The sequence below is a fragment of the Mobula birostris genome, chromosome 1 (assembly GCF_030028105.1).
Source record: "Mobula birostris isolate sMobBir1 chromosome 1, sMobBir1.hap1, whole genome shotgun sequence".
Classification (NCBI taxonomy): Eukaryota; Metazoa; Chordata; class Chondrichthyes; order Myliobatiformes; family Myliobatidae; genus Mobula; species Mobula birostris.
This window is the reverse complement of record NC_092370.1, coordinates 156,073,528-156,098,569: the sequence shown is the minus strand read 5'-3', so window position 1 is coordinate 156,098,569 and position 25,042 is coordinate 156,073,528. Positions and strand designations below refer to the sequence as shown.

The following is a 25,042-nucleotide window of genomic DNA, read 5'->3' as shown; positions in this document are numbered from 1 at the left end:
CTCTTTAAAGACCCTATTGTATCTGCCTCCACCACCATTGCCAGTAGCCCATTCCACGCACTCACCACTCTCTGTGTAAAAAACTTACTCCTGACATCTCCTCTGTACCTACTTTCAAGCACCTTAAACTGTGTCTTCTCGTGTTAGCCATTTCAGACCTGGGAAAAAACCTCTGACTATCCACACAATCAATGCCTCTCATCATCTTATACACCTCTATCAGGTCATCTCCGTCCTCCAAGAGTCTTACCATTAATACTATATTCTGCCATCATATTTGACCTACCAAAATGAACCACCTCACACTTATCTGGATTGAACTCCATCTGCCACTTCTCAACCCAGTTTTGCATCCTATCAATGTCCCACTGTAACCTCTGACAGCCCTCCACACTTCCAACAACACCCCCAACCTTTGTGTCATCAGCAAATTTACTAACCCATCCCTCCACTTCCTCATCCAGGTCATTTATAAAAATCACGAAGAGGAGGGGTCCCAGAACAGATCCCTGAGGCACACCACTGGTCACTGGCCTCCATACAGAATATGACCTGTCTACAAACACTCTTTGCCTTCTGTGGGCAAGCCAGTTCTGCATCCACAAAACAATGTCCCCATGGATCCCATGCCTCCTTACTTCCTCAATAAGCCTTGCATGGGGTACCTTATCAAATGCCTTGCTGAAATCCATATACACTACATCTACTGCTCCACCTTCAACAATGTGTTTAGTCACATCCTCAAAAAATTCAATCAGGCTCGTAAGGCATGACCTGCCTTTGACAAAGCCATGCTGACTATTCCTAATCATATTATGCCTCTCCAAATGTTCATAAATCCTGCCTCTCAGGATCTTCTCCATCAACTTATCAACCACTGAAATAAGACTCGCTGTTCTATAATTTCCTGGGCTATCTCTACTCCCTTTCTTGAATAAGGGAACAACATCTGCAACCCTCCAATCCTCTGGAACCTCTCCCGTCCCCATTGACGATGCAAAGATCATTGCCAGAGGCTCAGCAATCTCGTCCTTTGCCTCCCACGGTAGCCTGGGGTACATCTCTTCCGGTCCCGGTGACTTATCCAACTTGATGTTTTCCAAAAGCACCTGAAAATCCTCTTTCTTAATATCTATGCTCAAGCTTTTCAGTCCATTGCAAGTCATCTCTACAATTGCTAAGGTGCTTTTCCATAGTGAATACTGAAGCAAAGTACTCATTAAGTACCTCTGCGATCTCCTCCAGTTCCATACACACTTTCCCATTGTTACACTTGATTGGTCCTATTCTCTCATGTCTTATCCTCTTGTTCTTCACATACTTGTAGAATGCCTTGGGGTTTTCATCAATCCTGTCAGCCAAGGCCTTCTCATGGTCCCTTTTAGCTCTCTCAATTTCTTTCTTTGGCACCTTCCTGCTTGCTGGCCTTATAATCTTCTAGATCTCTATCACTACCTAGTTTTTTGAGCCTTTTGTAAACTCTTCTTTTCTACTTGACTAGATTTACAAGTCTTTGTACACGACAGTTCCTGAACCCTAACATCCTTTCCGTCTCATTGAAACGTATCTACGCAGAACCCCAAGCAAATATCCCCTGAATATTTGCCACATTTCTTCTGTACGTTTCCGAGAACATCTGTTCCCAATTTATGCTTCCAAGTTCCTACCTGATAGCCTCATATTTCCCCCTATTCCAATTAAAAACTTTCCTAACTTGTCCATTCCTATCCCTCTCCAAAGATATGGTAAAGGAGATAGAATTGTGATCACCATCTCCAAATTGCTCTCCCTGACACCTGACCAAGTTCTTTTCTGAATGACAATAGAAGAGGATGATGTGTCTTCATAATCTAAAAAAAATGCTTTCTTGACTTGTCTGTTCCTATCTCTCTCCAATGCTATGGTAAAGGAGATAGAATTGTGATCACTATCTCCAAAATGCTCTCCCACTGAGAGAACTGACACCTGACTAGGTTCATTTCCCAATACCAGATCAAGTACAGCCTCTCCTCATGTAGGCTTATCTACATATTGTGTCAAGAAACCTTCTTGAACACACATAACAAACTCCACCCCATCTAAACCCCTTGCTCTAGGGAGATGCCAATCAATCTTTGGGAAATGAAAATCTCTCACCACGACAACCCTGTTATTATTATACCTTTCCAGAATCTGAGTCCCTATCTGCTCCTTGATGTCCCTGTTACTGTTGGGTGGTCTATAAAAAACACCCAGTAGTGTTATTGACCCCTTCCTGTTCCTAACTTCCACCCATAGAGACTCCGTACATAATCCCTCCATGTCTTCCTCCTTTTCTGCAGCCGTGACACTATCTCTGATTAATAGTACTACGCCCCCACCATGTCCTTTCCGAAACAGCTACAGGTTTTCCCCACGATCCGAAGGTACAGCGTTCCTATGAAACGGTTCGTAAGCTGGAATGTCGTAAAGTGAAGAAGCAATTACCATTTACTTATATGGGAAAAATTTGTGAGCGTTCGCAGACCCAAAAAAATAACCTACCAAATCATGCCAAATAACACAAAACCTAAAATAACAGTAACATATAGTAAAAGCAGGAATGATATAATAAATACACAGCCTATATAAAGTAGAAATACTTTTCTACAATCATTGCCGCACTGTTCTCTGTAGCGAAAATCTTGCGCAAGTGCTCTTGGCAGAAACACTCTGTCCAGTAACCTTTAAGCTATGAATCTGCCAAATCATACAACTAACACATAAAAATACACAGCCTGTATAAAGTAGAAATAATGTACAGTGTAGTATCACTTACCGGAATTGAAAAGTCAGAGCCAAGCACACTGATGATGGTGTGTTAGGCTGAGTTGTCAGAGACTGGGGTGGTGCAGTGGTCCCCAACCTCCGGGCAATGAACCGATACCGATCCGTGGAGAATGCAGCGGTAGCCGGGACGCACCCAGCACATCTTTAAGAAAAAAGCCGAAATAAACAAGCTAATTAATTAGGTGCCGCCCGGCACGTAAATGTCGGCCCAGATCAGAGGTGACGCAATTGGCAATCGCCTCTGATCTGGGCCGACGTTTACATGCCAGGCTGCACCTAATTAATTAGCTTGTTTATTTCGGCTTTTCGCTTAAAGATGTGCTGGATGCGTTCCTGCTACTGCTGCAATCTCTGCAGCAATGTATTGGTCCGTGGCCCATGGGTTGGGGTGGTGGGACACTGGGGTGTCATCTCATCATCGTTTGTTTCCATCAGGGCAGGCAGGTCATCTTCTCCTATGCCTGCCTGCCTCTATGTCGAAGGTTGAGGTTCGTCGTCCGCTGTGGCTCATGTGGAAGACTTGAAAAACGACAGCATGCTTGACTGCTTAGCCTCGCGCATTTTCCTATCACACAGTTCTTTGTAAGCACTCAAACCATCCTGCAAATATGCCCTAAAGCTACGTACCCCTTCAAAATTAAGGTCGTAATTGTCTGCAATCATTGTTGTCAATTGCAGCGAAAATCTCATGCAGTTGCTTCACGTTCAATTCCTGGATGACTTCACTTTTGGTCCGTTCGCTACTGCATTTGGTTTCGATTGTTATCCTTTCCTCTTCCAATTGCATCAGCTCTTCATCTACCAGTTCTTGGTCATGGGATGCCAAAACCTCTTCAACATCATCTTCATCAACTTCCACAAGCCAAACTCACTTTGTCTTTACTTCATTCACCACGAACGAAACGCTTAATTATGTCTAGTTTTACGCTAAGTGTAACATCCTTACGAGCTCTTTTAGGCTTTTCCGATACCTTAGAACTCATCTTGCTAATGGCTGCTCACAGGCACGTGTTTAAGCAATGCCGGCTAGAATGCAGTTCTGGGGGAGGAGCTTGGCTGCTTGGGGCACGCGCTGCCTTTTATCGCGCGCTTTTTTTCGTAACAGTGAAAATAGGTAACTAATGTAGGTCTTTTCTAACAGTGAGGTGTCATAAAGCGAACATTCGAAAAGCGGGGGACACCTGTAAAGCCCGGCACTCGAAGTAACCATTCCTGCTCCTGAGCCATTCAAGTCTCTGTAATGGCCACATCATAGCTCCAAGTGCTGATCCATGCTGTAAGCTCATCCGCTTTGTTCATAATACTCCTTGCATTAAAATAGACACATTTCGAACCATCGGCCTAAGTGCATCCCTTTTCTATCACTTGCCTATCCTCCCTCTCACACTGTCTCCAAGTTTTCTCTATTTGTGAGCCAACCGCCTCTTCCTCCGTCTCTTCAGTTTGGTTCCCCCCCCCCCCCCAGCAATTCTAGTTTAAACTCTCCCCAGTAGCCTTTGCAAACCTCCTTGCCAGGATATTGGTCCCCCTGGGATTCAAGTGCAACAAGTCCTTTTTGTACAGGTCACTCCTGCCCCAAAAGAGGTCCCAATGATCCAGAAATCTGAATCCCTGCCCCCTGCTCCAATCTCTCAGCCACACATTTATCCTACACCTCACTCTATTCCTATATTCACTGTCACGTGGCACAGGCAGTAATCCTGAGATTACTACCTTTGTGGTCTCGCTTCTCAACTTCCTTCCTAACTGCCTCTAGTCTGTTTTCAGGACCTCCTCCCTTTTCCTGCCTATGTTGTTGGTACCAGTATGTACCATGATCTAGGCAGTTCATTTTCCCACTTCAGGATATCATGGACATAATCAAAAACATCCTGGACTCTGGCACCTGGGAGGCAAACTACTATCCGTGCTTCTTTCCTGCATCTACAGAATCACCTGTCTGACCCCCTGACTATAGAGTCCCCTATCACTGCTGCCATCCTCTTCCTTTCCCGACCCTTCTGAACCACAGGGCCAGACTGTGTGCCAGAGGTGCGGCCACTGTTGCTTCCCCAGGTAGGCCGGCTCCCCCCCCCCCCCCCAACAGTACTTAAGCAGGAGTACTTATTGTTAATTCTGCCAATACCATTTAGGGGAAAACAACTCAGTTCTACTCCCAGGACCTCTGACAATGATTGCAAACTGTTTTATTTCACTGAAAACCGAAGTACAAAAGTACCAAAGAAATACTTACGATTTTTGATCTCATATCCATAAAATATTCTGACACCAGGCAGCTTTAGCTTATTATCCAAATATTCAACTGCAGATAAAAATCAAAGAGTTAATTTGGAACCCATCATTTAAGCACATAAGAATAAAACAACGTCCTTAGCATGCTGAACTCCTGAAAATTAGTTGGATACAACAAAGATGCCAAGTTTCAACCAAGGAGGCAGAAAATATTTCCCCAGAATAATACCAGGGGATAAAGATTTAGTTTGGAGGTGGTGGTCTTGATTTTCCTGAGGGCACAGAGGGCAAGAGAAAACTCGATGTATGTGTACAAAATCTTGATTGGTACAGATAATGTCGATAGAGGGAAACAGTTTCCAGTAGCACCAAAGGAAAGGTTTTAAAACATGGAGCTAAAGGTACAAGAGGGACGCGAGGAAAAACATTTTTATCATTAATGTCGCAATTTAGAATTCACTGGTTATAACAGTAATCAAATCAATGTCTAGCAAAACAAAGTGGACAGCTAAATTATAGACAACTAATAATCTGCAGAGCTTCAGAGATAAAGTTAGCAAATGGGGACAATGGAATTGTTCTCACTGCTGGCACAGAACTGATGAACATAAGAATGAGTAGGTCATCCGGCCCATCGAGCCTGCCCCACCATTCAATAAGATCATGACTGATCCGTCTGTAAACTCAGCTCCATCTACCTGCCTTTTCCCCATGACCCTTAATTCCCCTACTATGTAAAAATCTATCTAACTGTATCTTAAATATATTTAGTGAAGAAGCCTCAACTGCTTCCCTGGGCAGAGAATTCCACAGATTCACCACTCTCTGGGAAAAGCAATTACTCCTCATCTCCGTCCTAAATCTTCTTCCCTGAATCTTGAGGCAATGTCCCCTAGTTCTAGTCTCACCTACCAATGGAAACAACTTTCCTACTTCTATCTTATCTATCCCTTTCAAATTTTTGAATGTTTCTGTAAGATCCCCTCTCATTCTTCTGAATTCCAGAGAGTACAGTCCCAGGCGACACAATCTCTCCTTAGAGGTTAACCCCTTCATCTCTGTAATCAACCTGGTGAACCTCCTCTGCACTGCCTCCAAAGCCAGTATATCCTTCAAGTGTGGAGACCAGAACTGCACACAGTACTCCAGGTGCGGCCAGTACCCTGTACAGTTGCATCACAACCTCCCTGCTCTTGAATTCAATCCCTCTAGCAATGAAGGCCAACATTTCATTTGCTTTCTTAATAACCTGTTGTACCTGCAAGCCAACTTATTGCGATTCATGAACAAGCACTCCCAAGTCCCTCTGCACAACAGCATGCTGCAATCTTTCACCATTTAAATAATAATGAGCCAAATGGTATCCTTTTGGTATGCTCCATCAATTCTACCATTCTAGTTCGACTTTCTCAACTGGTTTACCATGCTCGACTCAGTAACCCTTAAAAAAAAAATCTCATTTGAAAAATGAGTTTAATTAAACTCAATTAATTTTTTTAAACTGCTGAGCAGTTATTTGTGTAAACCCTCCTACAGTTGTGATACAGCACAAATCTAATTTCGAGATTATGTCCTCGGCATGCAAAGTTTCTACTTTGTATCCCACCTACCTTGAGATAGGAGTCAGAATTCTCTTAATCACTATAAAGCATTTTGTGTTTATCACACTGTACTTTGTGACTATTTTCACTCACAATATTGTAACTTTTCTTTCATAATTCCTAGTGGATAATAATATTTTTCATAAATAGAACATTTGCCAAAATATGCCACTTACAATCCCTCTCCCCCATTTAATTTGGTTCATTTTCTTGACAGCTAACAAAACTAAAACTGGTTTCGATGGTGACACAAGACACAGTATATCACAAGACAAAGGAGAAGTAGGCCATTTGGCCCATCGAGTCTACTCTACCACAAGCTAAACTATTCTCCCATCCAGTTCCAATTTCCAGCTTTTTTGCCATATCCCTTGATACTCTGACTAATTAGATACTTATCAATCTCCTCCTTAAATGCCCTCAATGATTGGGCCTCCACAGCTGTATGTGGCAACAAATTCCATAAATCCACGACCCCCTGGCTAAAAGATTTCTCCTCATCTCTGTCTTAAATGGGTATCCTTTAATTATAAGACTGTGGCCTCTTATCCTGGACTCACCCACCAAGGGAAACAGTCTCTCCACATCTACTCTGTCCAACCCTTTCAACATTCAAAATGTTTCTATGAGATCCCCTCTCATTCTTCTATACTCTAATGTATACAGTCCAAGAGCCGACGAACGCTCCTCATATGTTAGCCCCTGCATTCCAGGAATCATCTTCGTAAATCTTCTCTGAACTCTCTCCAGCATCAGTACATCCCTTCTAAGATAGGGGCCCCAAAAGTGTACACAGTATTCCAAATGAGGTCTCACCAGTGTCCCATAGTGCCTCATCAGCACTTCCTTACTCTTATTCACTATTCCTCTTGAAATGAATGCCAACATAGCATTCGCTTTCATTACTGCCGGTCCAACCTGTTGGTTAACCTTTAGGCTATTCTGCACGAGGACCCCCAAGTCCCTTTGCACTTCTGATTTTTGAATTTTCTCCCCATCTAAATAATAATCTGCCCGATTACTACTTCTTCCAAAATGTACAACTGTACACTTCTCAACATTGTATCTCATCTGCCATTTCTTTCCCCACTCTCCTAAACTGACCAAGTCTCTCTGCAACCTTTCCGCTTCTTCAATACTTCCTGCTCCTCCACCTATCTTGGTGTCATCCGCACACTTAGCCACAAAACCATTTAATTCATAATCTAAATCATCGATATACATTGTAAAAAGAAGCCCCAACACCAACCCCTGCAGAACACTACAGTATATGCTGTGATTTGATTGTTTTCACCCAAGGATTTGCAAGTGGCGCACAGTGGCCATTCATTCCCTTTACATTATTTTGGAATTGGAATCAAAGTGTGGAAAATATAAACTGTAACTTCAGGTCTGGCAAAAAATCTGTAGAGAACATGTCAAAGGAACTAGGAAAAAGCAGAAACAGTATGGTTTTAAGTTGCAGGTCGGGGGAGAGTGGAAAACAGAGAGCATATCTGTGATAGGGTGGAGACCAGGACCTTTCAGGCTCTCTCTACTCTCTCCCTGCTTCAACTTAAAACAGAACTGTTTTCTCAGTTTTCAAGTTATGGACTCAAAATGTGAACACTATTTCACTCTCTAGACGTTGAATGACAACATTTTCTGCTTTTATACCCCAGTTTCAGATTTTTATTTGAAAAAGGATTCACTTAGAATAGGAGGAGACAAATAGCAAAAAAAAAGGAACTTCATGAAGCAGCCCATTTCGGTCTGCTTCATCACCTTACTTTTCTACCACCTGTCATGACCCTGCTCTATTTCATTCTCCCTTTCCTATCTCACCAAATTACTCCTCTTAGTCTTGACTTTTCTCTGAATGGCATTGTAAAGATAATTCAGGTCACTGTCCTTCTTGACGCATCTGCAGCCTTCAACTTTGTTGACTACACCATCCTCTTCCAATGCCTCACCACTGTTTGCCAGGATCTAGTTCAATTTATGGATAAACAGAATCACCAGCTATTTATTTTCTCCCTGGTTCTGAACCTACAGTTATCATCCTTGGTGCCCCTAATTTTCTCATCTGCACGATGCTCCACATCTTCAGGAACACAGTGCTGTTTCCATCTGTATACGTGAAGTCACCCAGTTGTCTCAGCACCTCACTACTCGATCCCAAAGTAATCGAACAACGAACCTGCCTTCTTTGGACATCACAAACTAGACACAGGCACTGATTCCTCTTCTGCTCCTTGCAACTTATTTATTTGGTGATACAGTGTGGAATAGGCCATGGTGCCCAGCAACCCACTTATTTAACCCTAGCTTAATCAAGGAACAATTTATAATGACCAATTGACCTACTAACCAGTAGGCCTTTGGACTGTGGGAGGAAACTGGAGCACCTGGAGGAAAGTCACTTGGCCACAGGGAGAACGGACAAACTCTTTCGAGGTGGCATCGTAATTGAACTCTGATGCCCTGAGCTGTAATAGCATCACACTAACTGCCATGCTACTGTAGCCCCCCTGTATAACTGTACAAAACTGATCAAAATCTGTAATTACAGCATTTCCCTGTTTTTTAATATATATATATATATAAATAAAAACACAGTTGTGTGAAATAACCAAGGCTTGGAGCAGGATTTTTTTTTTAACGACACAGCCTGAAAGATGCCTACAAAAGTAAATTTCACCTGCGTGGCAACAAAGGCTATGTGCGTAGGAGCATTTCAGTTATCGTGCGGCAGTGCACTCATAAACCTTAGAGGGAAGTGTCTTTGAACCTCGGTAAAATATTGACCCCAGATGATGTTCAGAGCACATAATCAAGTCATCCTTAAAATCACTAAATTCACCTCAATAGGTCTGCCCAATCTCATCCCAGTTTCAACTTAGCTATCATTAAATCAGTAATTGTTCTGTTCATAAACTGGAGGATACTTTACATTGTGCTTACTAACAAACTCTAGCTTCCAGTTTTAAAACTCCTTAATTTCAAATTAACTTACGGTTTCTAACTCCTCCTTCCCTTGATCTCCTCTTGCCCCAAAAAACAGAAATCAGCGCTTTAATTTTGACCTTTGGGTTTTTAAATTGCTCCTCCATTGGCAGCTATACCTTCAAAGTGACACAGCAGAGAGTGCTCAATTTCAGTCCGAGTCCTTAGCTCCACTAATACTTTTCATGCACCGAGTAATTTAGTCAGTCTCTTGGTCAACTGCACCAGTACATTATGTGGCTCAATGTCACGTTTTGACATCAAAGGACTTGGAGCTTTGAGGGGATGATGGTGTTCTGTGCATTGATCCCTGTCAACATTCACGTGAAGTTTCTTTGGGCACTTTCCGCAAAAGGAAGTTTTTTTTTTTTTTGCAACACAGATAAAAGTTGCTGGTGAACGCAGCAGGCCAGGCAGCATCTCTAGAAAGAGGTCAGTCGACGTTTCAGGTCGAGACCCTTCCTCAGGACTAACTGAAGGAAGAGTTAGTAAGAGATTTGAAAGTGGTAGGGGGAGGGGGAGATCCAAAATGATAGGAGAAGACAGGAGGGGGAGGGATGGAGCCAAGAGCTGGACAGGTGATTGGCAAAAGGGATACGAGAGGATCATGGGACAGGAGGCCCAGGGAGAAAGACGGGGGGGGGGGGGAACCCAGAGGATGGGCAAGGGGTATATTCAGAGGGGCAGAGGGAGAAAAAGGAAGGAGAGAAAAAGAATGTGTGTATATAAATAAATAACAGATGGGGTACGAGGGGGAGGTGGGGCATTAGCGGAAGTTAGAGAAGTCGATGTTCATGCCATCAGGTTGGAGGCTACCCAGACGGAATATAAGGTGTTGTTCCTCCAATCTGAGTGTGGCTTCATCTTTACAGTAGAGGAGACCGTGGATAGACATGTCAGAATGGGAATGGGATGTGGAATTAAAATGTGTGGCCACTGGGAGATCCTGCTTTCTCTGGTGGACAGAGCGTGGGTGTTCAGCAAAGCGGTCTCCCAGTCTGCGTTGGGTCTCGCCAATATATAAAAGGCCACATCGGGAGCACCGGACGCAGTATATCACCCCAGCCAACTCACAGGTGAAGTGTTGCCTCACCTGGAAGGACTGTTTGGGGCCCTGAATGATGGTAAGGGAGGAAGTGTAAGGGCATGTGTAGCACTTGTTCCGCTTACACGGATAAGTGCCAGGAGGGAGATCAGTGGGGAGGGATGGGGGGGACGAATGGACAAGGGAGTTGTGTAGGGAGCGATCCCTGCGGAAAGCGGGGGGGGGGGAGGGAAAGATGTGCTTAGTGGTGGGATCCCGTTGGAGGTGGCGAAAGTTACGGAGAATACTATGTTGGACCCGGAGGGTGGTGGGGTGGTAGGTGAGGACCAGGGGAACCCTATTCCTAGTGGGGTGGTGGGAGGATGGAGTGAGAGCAGTGGCCACACATTTTAATTCCACATCCCATTCCCATTATGACATGTCTATCCACGGCCTCCTCTGCTGTGAAGATGGGGCCACACTCAGGTTGGAGGAAAAACACCTTGTATTCCGTCTGGGTAGCCTCCGGTCTGATGGCATGAACATTGACTTCTCTGACTTCCACTAATGCCCCACCTCCCCCTCGTACCCCATCTGTTATTTATTTTTATACACACATTCTTTCTCTCTCTCTCCTTTTTCTCCCTCTGTCCCTCTGAATATACCCCTTGCCCATCCTCTGGGTCCCCCCCCCCCCGTCTTTCTCCCTAGGCCTCCTGTCCCATGTTCCTCTCATATCACTTTTGCCAATCACCTGTCCAGCTCTTGGCTCCATCCCTCTCCCTCCTGTCTTCTCCTATCATTCTGGATCTCCCCCTCCCCCTCCCCCTCCCACTTTCAAATCTCTTACTAGCTCTTCCTTCAGTTAGTCCTGACGAAGGGTCTCGGCCTGAAACGTCGACTGCACCTCTTCCTAGAGATGCTGCCTGGCCTGCTGCGTTCACCAGCAACTTTGATGTGTGTTGCTTGAATTTCCATTGTTTGTGTTTTTTTTTGCCGCAGCTACCCCACGCCCCACCACCCACCCTCAATCACCACGGCCACACATCTCCAACTCCGGAGATTTCTCACAAGACTTTCTAGCTTTCTCACCTTGATCCAGAACGATAACATTCGTGGCAGTATCCACTTGCTGCATACGCCCCGAATAAGTCCCGCACATCAGAGTAACTCTGACCCGCTTGCCAAATAGGCCCCGCAACCAGGCGGCATCCATCGCGTCGCCGCCAGCGCTCTTTTCCCGCCACAAGAGCACGTGCTGCTGCGCCGCGCCGGAAGGACCGCCCCTTTCCCTTAATGATTGACAGGTCAGGCAGTACAGTTTTCTTTTGAAATTTTCCGACCGTTACCAGCGAGGACTGCGGGAGGATATCGCGAGATGATAAACCCCTCCTTTCTGCTATCTTTGGCACTCCGCCCCTCCTTTCCCGGAGCCGCACGAGGAACAAAAATCGCCCGCCTGATTGGTTGATCCTTGAGCCTGCTGTGTAACGTCACACTGACTTCGGCATTTTCCGTCGTTTTAGGCATGAGAGTTGATGATCGACTCGATCGATGACCTCTCTTCCACTTTCTTCGAATTCGCCCTTTTCCCGATCGAAATTTTCAGAAATAACCAAACCTAAAGGAATAGGGGATCGACATTCCTCACAGCTATGTACCAAAGTTGGGACAGAGGAAGCGTGCGGTCTGTGTTCCCGACAAGTTGTCAGGGATGAAGCGGGTTGGCGCTCGGCTGCTTCGGCCTGGGTGGGCTGGAAGTAGAACCGCAATGGCGGTCGTCGGCGGCGGCGGCGCTCGGAGGGACTCAGGCAGAGCGGCTGCGAAACCGGCCGCCCCGCTCCCTCTGTCAGACATCGCAACCTCTGCCTCGCCAAAGCAAGCGCCATCTTGGCTGGGCGAGCGGAGCGGCGCGGCGAGGCAGACGCAGGGGCGAGCCGAGGTGAGCGGCTGTGTGTGAGTGAGTGAGTGTGTATGCGGCGGGGGGAGGAGGCGGGCGGCCCGCCGAGCGGGCGTTTGTGCCGATTATTTGGTGGGGAATGGCTCGGCGACTTGCGAGGACTTTACCCCCCCTCGTGTGATAGATCCGGCGGAGGAAGGGAAGGAAGGAATAAACTCCAAGGCGGCTTGGACGTTTCGCCTCGTCTCACCCTCTGGCACATTCGCATTGGCCACCCCCCCCTTTCCCCCCAAGTCCGCTCCTGTCTGCGAGAGGATCGGGGCCGTTTAAAGGGCCAGGCACCCTCCCTCCCCAACCCACACCCCCTCCCCCTCGCTACACGCAGCGCCTTCTCTTCCTCCTCGGGCCTAGTCGGCCTCTCAAACTTTATTCCCCCGCTCGCCCTCGCTTTCCAAACACATTGCCCAGGTGCGAGCCGAAATTGCCGGCTCCCAGCAACTTTTCCTCCCGCTTTCTCTTTTCGCATGTTCACTTTACAAACATTTTAAATGTGCGGCAATGAAAGGGGAGGGTTGTTGATTTAATTTTTGGGGTGGCTGCAGTGGTTTATTTAAAACATTATTTTTTATTAGAACATTTCTACTTTGAAATTATAACCTGTTACCAGTAACTGACATCAAGGTTTTTTGATCCACGTGACTTTTTTTCCTCATTTATATTAAGCTTAAACTCGAGGTAGAAATTACTGAAAAATATACCGTTACCAATTATTTGTTACAAGAATGATATTTTAGGCCTTGCCAAGAACATTGCAAATAATTTTGATGAACCAAATTTTACTAAAGTTAATTGTTTGGACAAATGTAGGATTCTTAGACTAACAAAACGAGGTCATTTATAACAAAGTGAAGTATTTTAAAGATTTGATGGTGTAATCAACTTGTTAAATCAAAGATTTACTGTAACTGACAGTTCTGTGTATGTTCTGTAAGACTTTTAGAAACCGCTACTTTGGAATACACTATTTCTCACTTATTGATTCCTGTGTTTTGAAATTGTCCTATAGAACCATAGAAACTACAGCACAGAAACAGGCCCTTTGGCCCTTCTTGGCTGTGCCGAACCATTTTCTGCCTAGTCCCACTGACCTGCACACAGACCATATCCCTCCATACACCTCCCATCCATGTATCTGTCCAATTCATTCTTAAATGTTAAAAAAGAACCCGTATTTACCACCTTGTCTGGCACCTCATTCCATACTCCCACCACTCTCTGTGTGAAGAAGCTTTTCCGCCCTCACCCTTAACCCATGTCCTCTGTTTTTTTTTCTCCCCTTGCCTCAGTGGAAAAAGCCTGCTTGCATTCACTCTATCTATACCCATCATAATTTTATATACCTCTATCAAATCTCCCCTCATTCTTCTACACTCCAGGGAATAAAGTCCTAACCTATTCAACCTTTCTCTGTAACTGAGTTTCTCAAGTCCCGGCAACATCCTTGTAAACCTTCTCTGCACTCTTTCAACCTTATTTATATCCTTCCTGTAATTTGGTGACCAAAACTGAACACAGTACTCCAGATTCGGCCTCACCAATGCCTTATACAACCTCATCATAATATTCCAGCTCTTATACTTCGATTAGTAAAGGCCAATGTACCAAAAGCTCTCTTTACGACCCTGTCTACCTGTGACGACACTTTTAGGGAATTTTGTATCTGTATTCCCAGATCCCTCTGTTCCACTGCACTCCTCAGTGCCTTACCATTAACCCTGTATGTTCTACGTTGATTTGTCCTTCCAACGTGCAATACCTCACACTTGTCAGTATTAAACTCCATCTGCCATTTTTCCAGCTGGTCCAAGTCCCTCTGCAGTCTCTGAAAACCTTCCTCACTGTCTACTACACCTCCAATCTTTGTATCATCAGCAAACTTGCTGATCCAATTTACCACATTATCATCCAGGTCATTGATGTAGATGACAAATAACAATGGACCCAGCACTGATCCCTGTGGCACACCACTAGTCACAGGCCTCCACTCAGAGAAGCAGTTCTCTACCACCACTCTCTGGCTTCTTCCATCGAGCCAATGTCTAATCCAATTTACCACCTCTCCACGTATACCTAGCGACTGAATTTTCCTAACTAACCTCCCATGCGGGACCTTGTCAAAGGCCTTACTGAAGTCCATGTAGACAACATCCACTGCCTTCCCTTCATCCCCTCCCCTGGTAACCTCCTCGAAAAACTCCAACAGATTGGTCAAACATGACCTACCACGCACAAAGCCATGTTGACTCTCCCTAATAAGCCCCTGTCTATCCAAATGCTTGTAGATTCTGTCTCTTAGTACTCCCTCCAATAACTTACCTACTACCGATGTTAAACTCACCGGCCTATAATTTCCCGGATTACTTTTCGATCCTTTTTTAAACAACGGAACAACATGAGTCACTCTCCAATCCTCCGGCACTTCACCCGTAGACAGCGACATTTTAAATATTTCTGCCAGGGCCCCCGCAATTTCAACACTAGTCTCCTTCAAGGTCCGAGGGAACACTCTGTCAGGTCCCGGGGATTTATCCACTTTAATTTTTCTCAAGACAGCAAGCACCTCCTCCTTTTCAATCTGTACAGTTTCCATGGTCTCACTACTTGATTCCCTCAATTCCATAGATTTCATGCCAGCTTCCTTAGTAAATACAGACGCAAAAAACCTATTTAAGATCTCCCCCATTTCCTTTGGTTCCGCACAAAGCCGCCCACTCTGATCTTCAAGAGGACCAATTTTATCCCTCACAATCCTTTTGCTCTTAATATACTTGTAAAAGCTCTTTGGATTATCCTTCACTTTGACTGCCAAGGCAACCTCATGTCTTCTTTTAGCCCTCCTAGTATATTCTTGCACTTCTTATACTCCTCAAGCACCTGATTTACCCCTTGTTTCCTATACATTTCATACAACTCCCTCTTCTTCTTTATCAGAGTTGCAATATCCCTTGAGAACCAAGGTTCCTTATTCCTATTCAATTTGCCTTTAATCCTGTCAGGAACATACAAACTCTGCACTCTCAAAATTTCCCCTTTGACGGCTTCCCACCTACCAATCACATCTTTGCCAGAGAACAACCTGTCCCAATCCACGCTTTTTAGATCCTATGCGCTGCAAACGATGCTAACTTGTGTTTTTGGTGGGTTATTAGCTCTTTGGTGTCATTGAGTATATTTGATCACAAATTGGTTGCTATTAATATAATTTCACCAGAATCTCTTCTGACCTAAATCATCACCCTAAGGGTGCAGCAATCAAAATCAATTGAAGTGTTCTTGGGGCAATAACCTAGGAACAATATATTTAAATTAGTAAATTAGTTGTTTTTCTCTAGTGGGTGCTGCTACCTAGCATTTGTAAATGATGGAATCTTGTTGTGAGATGAAGGTGTTCACTGAATTCTAGTAAAATTTTTGAGTCTGGCATGATGTGACAGAACTGACAGACCTTTGTGGTGGATGTTATAATGGAGAGCTCCCAAGTCATTTAAAATTGTTACTTTGGACATGTGCAGTGCATTTTGTACAGTCAGTTATTTATGCCTTTCAGTGATAAGCTGTGCCGTTATATGAGAGAGAATTAGATTTAATCAAAAGGAAATATTTCCTTGGCATGGCTCATTTTCATTTAATTGAAAACCAGAGCCTGTTTATTAGTTGAATAGTTGAAATGAGAATAAAGCGATGTGTTCAAACTCAATTTTTAAATATATTTTCAGCATAACCATATTTTAGACTGGTCAGAGAAAGGGATAAAGGAAAATGAGAATGGTCAGATTAAAGTACCACTAAGCTAAGAGACTTGGTGAGGCTGTCATTATATTAGTTCAGCATGGTAAATTTGATGAGCCTGAATACTAAATAATTTAGAAAAGTTATGGTTTAATGCAGTGAGTATCTCAATTTGTCAACTTAGCTTGATCCCACTAGCACTATCAGTAATTCAGGACTGAATCTGTGTAAACTTTGATAATATTGCACACTAAATTCTTAAGTATAATTTTAACATAAAAGCCAAGTTATGATGGCTTTGTAAAGAGTCTATTACTTTTGGGGTTTTATATTTAAACAAGGTACAGTATAACTTGATTTGTCATACTTGGTTTAAACTTCAGAAATTGGTTGTTTCTGCCCCCAGGATTATATTTTGGAAATATCAATTTGACTGTGTCACAGATACCTTAATTTTAATCCTTCATGTCTTTTATTTTGCTGAGAATTTTCCTATCTGCCTTCCCAAATTCGTCCCCCAGGATCTATGAAGTCCAAAATGTCATGGGTTTTGCAAATATCCAGTGACACAATATTAATGTGCTCTCTTCAAATCTCTTTGCAATTCTGTATCTTCTAATTCATTGATCTCCATTCATGAGTTGTCTTCAGTACTTGGTCCTCCTAACTTTCTTCAAAAGTGGGAGCCACTACTTTTAACCTTATTGCTCTATTTAGTTCTTTGTTGTTCTGCAAAAGTCAGATATTTTTTCTGAATATAGTGTAGCTCAGTTTCAAGTCATTGTTAGTGGCATGATCAGGTTGCCTGATTAATAGTCTGAGGACTCACAAGGCAACCAGGGTGTTGTCTTCAGTTCTTCACCACATCACAAGTTATTTATTTTACAATAAGCGGCGTGAGTGACATTGTTGCAGCTGCTGGAGCTGCTGCTTTGTTGCTCAAGTAACCTGGGTTCAATCCTGACATCTGCTGTCTGTTTGGAGTTTGTCCATTTCTCAGTGATCACAAGTTTATCCTGGATGTTCTTTACTCCGGTGTGCAGACCTGCAATTGGTATGTTAATTAATTTCTGTAAGTAGAGGCATGCTGTGCAGATGAGTTGAGGGGAATGTTGGGAGGGGACAATAATATGAGATTCCTGTAAAGTTAGTGTAAGTAGGTACTTGAAAGTCAGCATGAACTTGGTGTGAAGAAGAGCCTGTTTCTGTGCTGTATGTCTGTCTTGCCCAAGCAACTATCTTTCTCGATTGAATCTGTATAATTTGGTTGTTTTATTGTAAAGCTATTACTGAAATATGTCACAATTATATAAATCAATGGTTAGAAATGAAGGTCAGGTTTGTGGCTGGGGTAGGAACTGGCGTTGGAGGTTGGGAATGTGGGCTAGGTGTGCAGCCGGGCTCTGGACCTGGTAACTAGGCGAGGGGCTCGGATGGAGGAGGTGGCTTTGAACAGCTTTGTCTGAGAATCAGAATCTGGTTTAATATCACTGGCATGTGTCATGAAATGTGTTTTGCAGTAGCAGTACATAGCAATACATAATAAAAAATTAAACAAAAATATATATTTAGTACAAAATGAGATCAAATGAAAGGAAAAAAAATAGTGAGGTAGCATACATGGGTTCATTGACCATTCAGATATCTGATGGTGCTGGGGCAGAAGCTGTTCCTGAAACGTTGAGTGCATGCCGTCAGACTGGTGTACTTTCTTGATGGTACAATGAGAAGAGAGTGATGGGGTGGTCCTTCATGATGGATGCTGCCTTTTTGAGATATTGCTTTTGAAATGTCTTCGATGTAGTGTCCAGTGATGGAGCTGGTTGAGTTTACAACTTCCTGCAGCTTTTTCCAATCCTGTGCGGTAGTTCCTCCATACCAGATGGTGATGCAACCAGTTTGAATGCTCTTCATGGTATGTCTATGGAAATTTGTGAGCATCTTTGGTGATGTACCAAGTCTCCTCAAACTCTTAATGAAATATAGCTGCTGTTGTGCCGCCTTTGTTGGGCCCAGGAAAGATCTTCAGAGATGTTGCCACCCAGGAAATTGAAATTGCTCACCTTTCCACTGCTGATCGTATAATGAGGACTGGTGTGTTTTCCCTTGACTTCCCCTTCCTAAAGTCCACTATCAATTCTGTGGTCTTATTGAGACCACTCAACCAGCTGACTCATCTACACCTCCTCGTCACCATTTGAAATTCTGCCAACATTAGTGTCATGGACAAATGCACATGCCTGTGACAGAGCATGTGTTCACACATTGTGTGGGACTTGCATGTATACCTTCATGTTTGGTCATGTATGTTCAGCAGAGCCTGGTCTCCAGTCTCCATGACCTTGCTCAATGAAGTCTGTAGCGTCTGTGCAACAGCTATCCTGCACGTAACTTTCACTCTATGTACCTGAAATCTGGGACCAGAAATGTCCGTGCACTCAAGGACAGTTCTGATGACAGCAGGTATAAACCCCACTGTGCTCTCACAGCTTGGGAACTTGGTCAGAGTCTCACAGCATGGAAATAGACCCTTGTGTCCAAGTGGTCCTTGCTAACCAAGATGCCAATTTGAGCTTTTAACTCATTTATCCATGTTTGGCCCATATACCTTTTAACTTCTTCCTATTCACATAGATGTCCAATTGTCGTTAAAATGTTGGAAATATTTCTACCTCAACTATCTATGCCCCTCATGATTTTAAACAGCCTCTATTAGATTACCCCTCAATTTTCTACTCTCCAATGAATAAAGTTACAACTTTCTCAATTGCTTTTTCTGTAACATGGTCCCTTGAGATATGGCAACATCCTCACATTTCTGCACTCTTTTCACCTTAATATCACCATATACTATTAAGATTCATTTTCATAATACAAATGCATTTTCAGTAAATACAAAGAAACACAGTGGAATCGAAGCGGGGGGGGGGTCGGGGGAAGATGCACACACAAACAAGCAACCAATGTGCAAAAGACAACAAATTGTGCAGATCTAAAAAGGAAAAAAAAAATCAAAATAAATATTGGGAAAATGAGCTGAAGGGCTCATGAAAGTGAGTCCATAGTTTGTGGAATCAGTTCATTGTTGGAGTAAGTGAAGTTATCCACTCTGGTTCAGAAGCCTGATGGTTGAGGGCTAATAACTGTTCCTGAACCTGATGGTGTGGGTCGTGAGGCTCCTATACCTTCCTGAAAGCAGCAGTGAGAAAAGAGCATGGTGTAGATGTTGGGGAACTTAATGATAGATGCTGCTTTCCTGTGACAGTGCTCTTTGCAGATGTGTTGATTGGTGGGGAGAGCTTTACCTGTGATGGACTGGGCTATATCCACTGCTTTTTGTTGGCTTTTCTGTTCATGATTATTGGTCTTTCCATGCCAGTCCATGATGCACCTGGTGCAGATGACCATACCATGCTTTTGACAATTGCATCCTCAAAATCTTCATTTTCATTGTAACATTCAAGATGATTGCCGATAACTTCAAAGTAGTGCAATTGTTTCATTTTCGCTCATGGCTGTTTCTGAATTGTGTTAAGCTTATTTCTCACCAAGTATCAGTGATAAAAATCTCTGCTTTTTGTACATGTGCGTGCACACACACAGACATATACACAACTGACACTATTTAAACACTTCACTTGAAGCATGGTGTAGTGTCCAATGGCCATATGACTGATGCTGGTTAGAAATTATTTGGCTACAATCCCCTGTCCGTTGGTGAATCAGGGCAGCTGCTTATTTGGACAACACTTAAAGGACAAAGACTAATCAAGAAATTATCTGGGATTCCTTTCATTTTTTTGGGACACTATGCTGCCTAATTAGTGCTAAGACCTGATAGTAAGTGAGAAATACACAGTAAGACAATTTAAACTATTCCTCTCATTGTGGTTTCAAGCAATCAAGCTTTGTTTCAGAAGCATAGAAGTAGGCTGTTCATGTCCATGCAGATACTATTTAAACTGCCTGAACCATAGCCCTCCATACTCCTACCATCCATGTGCCTATCAAAACTTCTCTAAAAATGTTGAAATCGATCTCGCATGCACCAGTTGCACTGGCAGCTCGTACCATACTCTTCTTGAGTGAAGAAGTTTCTCTTTGTGTTCCCCTTAAACTTTTCACCTTTCATCCTTCGCCCATGACCTGTAGTTGCAATCTCTCCCGGTGTCAGTGGAAAAAGCCTGCTTTCATTTACCCTATCGATAGCCATCATAATTTTTTATACCTCTATCAAATCTCACGTCAATCTTCTATATTCCATGGAATAAAGCCCAGCCTGTTCAATCTTGCCTTAAACTCAGGTCCTCCAGTCCTAGCAACATCCTTGTAAATTTTTTCTACTCTTTCAATCTTATTTGAATCTTCCTTGTAGGTAGGTGACCAAAACTGCATACAATACTCCAAATTAGGCATCACCAATGTCTTATGCAACTTTAACATAACGTCCCCTCTCCTGTACTCAATACATTGATTTTTGAAGGCCAATATGCCAAAAGCTTTCATTACGATCCTATCTACTTGTGATGCCACTTTCAATGAATTAACGACCTGTATTCCCAGATCCCTCTATTTTACCATACTCCTCAGTGCCCTATCGTTCACTGTGTAAGACCTACGCTGGTTGGTCCTACTGAAGTGCAACATTTTGCAATTGTCTGCATTAAATTCCATCTGCCATTTTTCCAGCTGGTCCAGGTCCTGCCACATGTTGAACTGTAGGATCTAACTAATTCTGGCCTCACTAGCATGTGGCAAGGGTAGCAAACCTGAGATCACAACCGTGGAAGTTCTGCCCTTTAACTTGGCACCTAACTTCCTGAACTCACTTCACAGAAATTAGTCATTCTTTCTACCAATGTCATTAGTACCTACATGGACCATGATCTTTGGTTGTTCACCCTTATGCTGAGGACTTGATCCGAGATGTCCGAAAACCTGGCACCGAGAAGGAAAACAATAAATATACTGGGGAGGGGGGTGAGCAGGAGCAGCACAACGCGCAGGTGTCCAACCTGGTGAGACAAAGGAGGTGCCAGGCCCAGAGTCACCGCATAGTGCCTGGAACCTGCAAGTGTTGCAAACTAATCCCTCTAACATCAAGTCTAACAGGAGGCAGATCAAATGGCTGCAGCTAACATGACTTCACTGTGGAAGCAGTTTGATGAAGATGTCAAGCAGGCTGGATGGAGAGCGAAGTGTTTCCCAGTGGAGGTTGGATGTAGGGGATTTGCAGCCCGTTCTTTAGCCAGGGCCTTCAGCAATTTGGGCATCGGGGGGGGGGGGGGGCGCGCGGTTGGGGAAGAAAAATCTACCTACAACTTTTATTCCTTCTCTCACTGAAGCCTCACCTTGAAGTTTTGAAGAGCTAAAGCTTCAAAGTCCCCACTCTTAACACTGTATGTTTTTGTGTGTGTGTGTGTTAGTTATACCTTAAGCTTTTTCCATGCAATGGCTAACTGGGACAGCCATTTAATTGGGTCAAAATGTACCGGTTCCGATGTGTCTCAATTAACCAGAATCTTCTGTGTGTATGTATGTACAATACTGATAAACTGTCAGGTATGGGTAAATCAAAAATAATGGAATGAAATGTTTGTTAATATCAAATTACTATAAAGAGCTATAAACAGTTAAAAGAATTACGATAAACAGTTAAAAGAAATCAAATCAATGTTTGGTGTGACCACCCATTGTCTTTAAGACTACATGAATAGTCTAAGGTGCACTGTCGTACAGTTTTATAAGAAAATCAGCTGATGTGTTGTTCTGAGCATCTTGGAAAACTTGCCACAGTTCTTCTGCAGACATTGGTTGTCTTGCTTGCTCTGTCTCCAGGTAATCCCAGACAGCCTTGATGTTATAATCGGGTCCGTGGAGGCCATACCATCTGTTGCAGAACTCATTGTTCGTTTCTTTACTGTAGTTCTTTATGACCTTGGCCGTGTATTTAGGGTCATGGTCCTGATGCAGAATGAAATTGGGACCGATCAGACGCCTCCCTGATGATATTGTGTGATGGATAGAAATCTGCTTGCACTTCTCAGGATTGATAATTCCATTAATCCTGACCAGATCACGAACTCCTTTTGCAGAAATGTAGCCCCAAACTTGCAGGGAACCTCTGCTATCTTTCACTGTTGACTGCAGGCACTCATCCATGTAACGCCTCCAGCTCTTCTATGGACAAACTACCTCCTGTTTGAGCTAGAATTTTCAAACTTTGACCTGTCAGTGCAGAATACTTGCTGCCATTGGTCAGCACCCCCAGTGGTTGTGTTTTTGTGCATAGGTGTGTCTCATGACTTTGTTTCCACTTCAGCGGGCTGGCGCTTTGGCAGCAACCCTTCCATGAAAACCACTTCTCCGACTGTACTTGGGTTCCAGTGGTTTATGTGAGTGCTGGGCCTCTTCTGATTAGAAAGGATGTCAGGTCTCTCATGTGCTGCACACAGTTCCCGTAGTCTACCACTGTTTCTTATCCTTAACTTTGCCCGTGTCTTTGTGCTTCTTCAGAGGAGCCTGGATAGCGCATCTTCAAAACACCTGCCATGAAATTTTTGCCTGGAGAAGACCTTGCTGATGCAGGATTACCACCTTGTGTCTTGTTGTTATGTTCACTCTTTGTTTGATCATAAACTTATTATTTGAAAAGTGCTTTTTTTTTACCTAATATGTTACTTTTTTAACAAAACGCAAGAAAATCTTTAACATTTAATTTTTTGGAGATCTTAAAATTTGCTCTTTTCTATGACACTAATGCAGAAGGGGGAAAAAAATCAACACCCAAAAAAAAACTTATATTTAAAAATCTAGGATGTCTAAGATTTTGCACATAACTGTGCGTATGTATTTGTTACTGGTGTGTGTTTTTTGAGTATATAGGTGTGCGCGCGTCTGTGCATGTGCATCTGCGCTCAAGTGTGTATATATACGGTGGATTCTGGTTAATTTGAATACATCAGGACCAGTACGTTTTGGCCCAGTTAAGTGGCTACCCATATTAATAAAATGTTTACGGGTATATTTAAAGTATTTAAAAAAAAATTACCATTTAACTGTATAAATTATGTATTCAAATGAAATGCAGGACAATTAGAACACTGCCAATATTAGTACCATACAACAAAACTGTTAATTTATAATGCTTACCAGTGGAGGAATTCATTGAGTGTACATTGGCATTGTAATCAATTGGTAGATTATCCATTCTTAGACCCAGACTTAAAGCACTGAGGTTTAACGTTTTTCTCAATAACCAACAATTTCTTTTTATCAGTTCCTGACATATTTTCACAGCACGACGCAATTATACGATCCATTGCTTTCTTTGAACCTGATCATTTTGCATGTTTGTAGCAAAGGGAACCGTCCGGTGATTTAAAAAAAAGCCTGTTTCATCAGCATCGTAGATATCATCTTCGCAAAATTTTTGAAGCAAGTCTGGGAGTTTTATAGATTTCTATATTTCTGCACTTGCAGCATCAGCACTGTCTGTCTTGAATTTAATGTGGTGCCCACATTTCCATCAAGGCAACCAGGCATCTGTTGTTTTAAAATCTTCATGACAAAGCTTCTTTGCTAGGTCCTCTAACTTGTTTTTTCACATTGGACCACACACACACACACGCACACACGCGCGCACACTTCGTCCAGTTACAGTGGAAAACTTGATGGAGGGCCTCTTCAACAATCCTTAAATTTGTGCTTTCGTTTTTGGAATATTCCCTGTTGTTCTTTACATAATGTCCATTCTTCTTGCAATTTATCTTGCTGATTTACAGTGTCTTGTAAAAGTATTCAGCCCAACCCTTTGCTCACATAAATGAGTATTCCAGCTCTGGATTTTGATTCATTTAACTGAGAATGTTTATTTGTGAATCACATGCTCCTTTTTTCATTGTAGACCCCCTCTAAAAACGGGGGAAATTGTAAAGCATGAAAAACTAAAAATTCAAAAACTGAAATTTTAGCAGTTCAAAAGTATTCATCCCCTTTTGCTCAGTACTTAGTTGAACCACCTCTCACAGTTATTACAGCCAGTGGTCTGTTGGAATAAGTTTCTATCTGCTGTGCAATGTGATGGAGCACGATTTTCCCATTCTTCTTTGCAAAATTGTTCAATCTGTGCTAGGTTAGTAGGGGAGTGGCGGTGGATAACAATCTTAAGGTCTTGTCAGAGATGTTCAATTGGGCTACCGCTGCTGTAAACTTCTTTCGATCTACCCGATGCAAAGACACCACGTACTACGGTGAATGTAACTTTAACTCTTTATTAGTAAGTTACCAGAGAGACCCCTTCTTAAGCACTCTCTTGGGCTACTCCGGGGGATCTCTGGCTTCTGAAGCAAATACAGTGCTTTTTGTACATATGCAGTCACGTACACAGATATAGGTGGGTTCACCCCCTTAGTTTCTGTACAGATGAGTGTTGTTTAACTTATCAGTCATAAATTGTTCGTGTAACAGCTTAACTACCCTTATGTCTGGGAACAGCCAGACATAGGCTTACCCCTCAGAGCTTCCCACCCTTGAAACAAGCATTCATTATAATGCTTACCTAGCAAGCGCTATGTTTCTTACAGTGGTTAATCAAACAATGGGACAAGTTGTTCTTAAGCAAGGACTGAAGTTACAGGGTCGCATACCAAGAATAATATCACCCGCTCAGCTTATCTTGTGAGAAACTCTTGTGCTTCTGTG

General features: G+C 43.2%; 2 protein-coding genes across 7 annotated transcripts in view; one reads left to right on the top strand and one right to left on the bottom strand.

The window, feature by feature from the left end:
- exd1 (exonuclease 3'-5' domain containing 1) overlaps nucleotides 1-11,976 on the bottom strand; it is a 79,463-nt gene extending 67,487 nt beyond the window's left edge. Inside the window, exons 1-2 of the mRNA XM_072275767.1 lie at nucleotides 11,743-11,976; nucleotides 5,042-5,110 (exon numbers count right to left, since the gene is read on the bottom strand). Of these exons, the coding sequence (XP_072131868.1) occupies nucleotides 5,042-5,110; nucleotides 11,743-11,866 (193 nt within the window). The 5' untranslated portion in view covers nucleotides 11,867-11,976. The remainder of the gene's footprint in view (nucleotides 1-5,041; nucleotides 5,111-11,742) is intronic.
- A 334-nt stretch (nucleotides 11,977-12,310) lies between these two features.
- The window catches only part of ino80 (INO80 complex ATPase subunit), a 241,676-nt gene continuing 228,944 nt past the window's right edge, over nucleotides 12,311-25,042 (top strand). For 2 of the 6 annotated variants that reach the window (XR_011886757.1, XM_072264553.1), the window contains exon 1: nucleotides 12,316-12,592. The gene's annotated coding sequence lies outside the window, so the exon portion shown is untranslated. Of the gene's footprint in view, nucleotides 12,593-25,042 lie in introns of all 6 variants that reach the window. The other 4 variants (XM_072264563.1, XM_072264570.1, XM_072264538.1 and 1 more) reach the window with 4 other exon arrangements.